The 4403-nt window shown below is 40.4% G+C and overlaps 1 protein-coding gene across 3 annotated transcripts in view; it reads left to right on the top strand.

Moving 5' to 3' along the window:
• tuft1b (tuftelin 1b) overlaps window positions 1–3979 on the top strand; it is a 16184-nt gene extending 12205 nt beyond the window's left edge. The window contains exons 7-13 of one of the 3 annotated variants that reach the window (XM_032535520.1): window positions 275–364; window positions 981–1091; window positions 2023–2246; window positions 2510–2615; window positions 2965–3048; window positions 3328–3422; window positions 3597–3979. In XM_032535520.1, the coding sequence (XP_032391411.1) occupies window positions 275–364; window positions 981–1091; window positions 2023–2246; window positions 2510–2615; window positions 2965–3048; window positions 3328–3422; window positions 3597–3669 (783 nt within the window). In that variant the 3' untranslated portion in view covers window positions 3670–3979. The remainder of the gene's footprint in view (window positions 1–274; window positions 365–980; window positions 1092–2022; window positions 2247–2509; window positions 2616–2964; window positions 3049–3327; window positions 3423–3596) is intronic. The other 2 variants (XM_032535521.1, XM_032535522.1) reach the window with 2 other exon arrangements.
• Window positions 3980–4403: the final 424 nt, after the last annotated feature.

Raw genomic sequence — 4403 nt, 5'->3', positions numbered from 1 at the left:
TGTATTAATCTATCAAGTATTAAATAATTGTTAAAAAAATAAATCCAAGACGAGCAAATGTTTTTAAATAATGGGAACAAATCTAGGCAAAAAATACAGTATATGGACACTGTGGAGTCTTAGGTTTAAACAAAAATAAGGTGCATTACGATAGTAACTGTAGTTTTTCTCATGTATGTGTTGTCAAAGTAATGATGATCCTTTCCTTCATCTGCTTGTTTTCTTAAGTAAAAGGAGAAATAAAGCACTAACCTACCGCTGCTCTCCTCTTCAGTATCCAATCAATGGTTTCAGAGTCAACCTGCCTAGCAGCAAACCAGCTGTCACCCATGGCAACACTGTTTCCACCGAGTCAGACGCTCAGGTGAGCAAATCCCAATTTAGCATCTCTAACTCGTGTTTGCTGTGGCTTTCATGATCTGATTATTCATCAGTTTAATTTGAATGAACCATGGGGAACGGCAGACACCAATTTCAGCTGAAACTAGTTTGAATGCATTCAAATTTTACATTTAAATGACAATGGCATTACATTCATAATGGAAAGATGTCTGGCCCTCCAACTGTTTTGCACTCACACAACTGCATGATGCTTAAAGAAAATGGTGCCAGAATCTCTTTAAGCTGATAACAAAGCTTACCACACACAGCTCACTTACATCCTGACTAGTAGAGTTCACACACACACAAAATTGCATTTCCCATGTATTAGTCTCACACATTATAACATCTCCTGTCACACAACACCATTATTTACCAAGAAAGTAGTGTTAGAGCAGAGAGATATTGTGGCTGTCCACAACCAGTGACTTGTATGTGTGGTATGTACTGTAAGTAACTTTGGGTCAATTCACACTGCCCTCCATTGTAAGTGGTTATCTCAGCATAACTTCACAGACCGGCCTTGCCCTCAGGTTCAAGTAGTTTACCAGATTACAGCCTAATTAAGCATGTCACTTTATGCCTGCTTGCACTCTCAGGTCGGGGACAATCAGGAGGAGAGTGTGAGGCTCAGGGAGGCGACCAAGCGTCTGTATGCACAGCTGAAGGAGATGGACAAGAGGCATCAGGAGGAGAGGGAGAGACTGCAGGTTTGTCTCACAAGATCAGTAACATGATACAATTTCCTGTCTGCAGCTATGACTCACTCCTCTGCTGCTGTGCTGTTTCTTTAATCATCCTCATTATCTGTCAGTCTTATCTTTGGATTTCATTCCTCATCCTGTGACCCCCACTGTTTGGGTCTTTGCTCCACAGCACACATTCATCTGTCAGGTCATGTAGGGACAAGGCCCCCAGACTTACCATAGGCTGATCTGTCCCTATGTGCAAGTACTTAAACCCTCTTTATAGTTCGCACCACACACATTTATTGATACAACAGACAGACACATAAAACCATTTACATAGTTGGAATCCAAACTTGTCATTTTGTTCATTTTAATTTCAAGTCATTAGCAAATACATTTACGCTGTGATTTGGACAACATAAAAAAATTAGCAAATATTACAACACTTTAGTACTAATTTACAGTGACAAAAGTTCTAAACACAAAATGTTATTCTAAAAATGTAAGTTCTTTTTTTGTTTATTTGAGATGTTCCTGGATCTGTTTAACCACCATCCACAATTAGTTTTGTGTATGTTTTCCAGCTATGACCTGCTCCTCCCTTTCTTTTCCAATTGCATTGTGCGAGTATACTGTATATAAACCACATACGCCAAAATCATGGGTTTTAGTATGTATACTGAGTATACTTTATGTTAAACTCTGCTTAGAAATGGTATCTAATAAGAATTTGGGACACAGCTCATGTACTGTAATGGAAGGTAACGGGTAAGGTGTTCCATCCTAACAAAGAAACTTACCAGAGAATGAGCTACATGTCATTAATCTCATCTAACATGAGTGAAAAATGGGCCATTTATGTCACACTCCCACCGCCGCGGAACGCTGCGGCTAATCGCCAGATCACTTTTTCTAGTCTAAATGGGCCCTTACTCTGTGGCTCCCCTCCCAGGCCGAGTCACAGGAGTATGGTGTTCGTCTGGTTGAGCAATCTGAGCAGCTAAAGAAGGCTGAGGAGCGGTTGGAGGAGAGGGATCAGCAGGTGGAGGAGCTGCAAAAGCTGCTTGGAAACATGGAGACAGAGAACAGCATCCTCAAAGAAAAGATGGCAGCAGGGGAGGCAGAGCTGCTGCAGCTTAAAGCAGACCGAGAGGAAGGGGAGGAGAATGAACAGAGGTGAGAAGAGAAACAAAGTTTAGAGATAGGTGAATTCATCCACTTTTATATCCTCTAAAATTGGTTGAATATTTTTTAATTTGAAATGATTTATCCATTAGCAACTTGCTTTCCAGGATGCAAAATGCAAAGCATACAAATAAAACAACCTCCTTTTAGTCAAAACAACAAACTAACTTGTTATGTATGGCTTTATACTTGTATGTATATGTATCAATTTGCTAGTTAGTTTGACATAGTTTTCACATATATTGTGATTGCAGGTGTGAAAAGCTGGAGAAGGAGGCGGCTCTCCTGAAGGAAAAGATTCATCACCTCGACGACATGTTAAAGTGTCAGCAGAGGAAAGTCCGCCACATGATCGAACAGGTATTAATGCACACAAGCAGGTTGACTAGCAGTGCAACACACACACACACACACACACACACACACACACACACACACACACACACACACACACACACACAATGCAAATGAGCTCGCCATTGCCCACAATTGCAGAGGAAACCATTAACAAGGAAATTAGATTTTGAGGAGGCGGACACATAAAGTGTAATTGATTTGCGGAAGTAGAGCCAAGAGGAAACGTGTGGTGCGAACGAAACCCACTTGTCATAAATAAGTAATGCTGCATCTGCTCCTCTTGGAAAAGTGAGCTGTGTTTCTCCTGAGTGTCTCACACTGTTGGTTTGGGTTTGTTTTGTCAATGATACAGCTGCAGAACTCCAGGACTGTCATCCAAGAGAGAGAACGATTCATCAGGGATCTGGAGGAGAGGGTGGCTTTCCTGGAAGCTGAGGTCAGGAGCCTTATATAATTGTAGTTAGATAATCTGAATGAGTAACTAAAGGCTATTATAACTATGGCTGATTTTTTTTTTTTTCCTGTCATTTTTATATAGTATTGTTTTTTTTGTCCATTCTGTGCTAAATCTAAAAGCCCCGCACTCAGATTACTTTCCAATCAAGTAAGAGCTGAAAGGTTGTCTTGCATGTACAACTTTCATACTACTGATCTGTAATTGCATCTGGGTGTCTGTGCACACAACTTAAAGTCATTAACCCCTTTGTGTCTGCAGAACAGAGAAATGCATGACCACATGGAGTACTTCCTGGCAGGCCAGGACCCTCCCCCCCTGACGTCCACTGAGAACAAGCCAGAGATTGTTTACAGGTGAGCTTTCTTACTTGCAGTAAGATGCTGATTTTATCTTACTGATGTCTTGTCTACTGGTCACGCTATAGTCAAATGTCCACATGAATCAGAAATACTTTATTGATCCTCAAAGGGAAATTTTGTGGTACAGTTGCAACCTCATAACATACATCTTATTTTCCCCCTGTACAGTAAAAGACTTACACCGACGACACCGACCGACAAGGCCCTCCCGTTCATCAAAGTCATCGAGATCAATTCCTGAGTGTCAACCAAAGGAATAACCAGAAGTACAGTAAAAATTGTAGTGTAAATATACAGTATATATTTAACCACCTACCACCAGAACACAAAACGTAGATCTGCAGTGATCCAGAAATGCTGGCTTAACAGACCTCATGGTGACGAAGCACATTGGTCCGTTGTAAGTACCTCAGTATGTACTTGGTCAGCAAGTCTTCACGACACAGTAGCAAAAGTTCAGTAAAGTTCCCTGTGATTTTAAAGTTTTCCACTTCTTTCGCATGCAGGAATAAGTTGTTTAAATAGGTCAATGTATAAGGTAGGTTAAGTTTAAAAACTGCTGTTATTATTGTAAATGTCTGTTACAATTTTGTACAAATGTACAAATAAGGACATTGTGTTGAGTGTGTTCAGCACTTATTCATCCTAAAGCCTATTGGCCACAATCCCAAGCAGCAGGGTCCAGGGTCAGAGTCCTTAGTGCTTTGCACCACATTGCCAATAGCAGGCATGCAGTTGGCTATGTGAACGTTAAAATATGATTTGTTATATATTTCCCTGACATAAGAATGGGTCATATATAATACTATTTTATGTATTAGAATTCTGACCTTTGTTTTAGTTATGCTGGAAAACATATTAGGGGGTACTTGTAGAGATAGAGCCTAGTTGATAGCTGCATTGCAATTCTTATCTACACTGCCAAGTGCTGCCTCAACACCCTTTGTATTACACATCTAGTATTGTGCTAAAACG

This window comes from Etheostoma spectabile, chromosome 14 (genome assembly GCF_008692095.1).
Source record: "Etheostoma spectabile isolate EspeVRDwgs_2016 chromosome 14, UIUC_Espe_1.0, whole genome shotgun sequence".
NCBI lineage: Eukaryota > Metazoa > Chordata > Actinopteri > Perciformes > Percidae > Etheostoma > Etheostoma spectabile.
The sequence above is the reverse complement of the archived record's forward strand: the minus strand, read 5'-3'. Positions and strand labels throughout refer to the sequence as shown.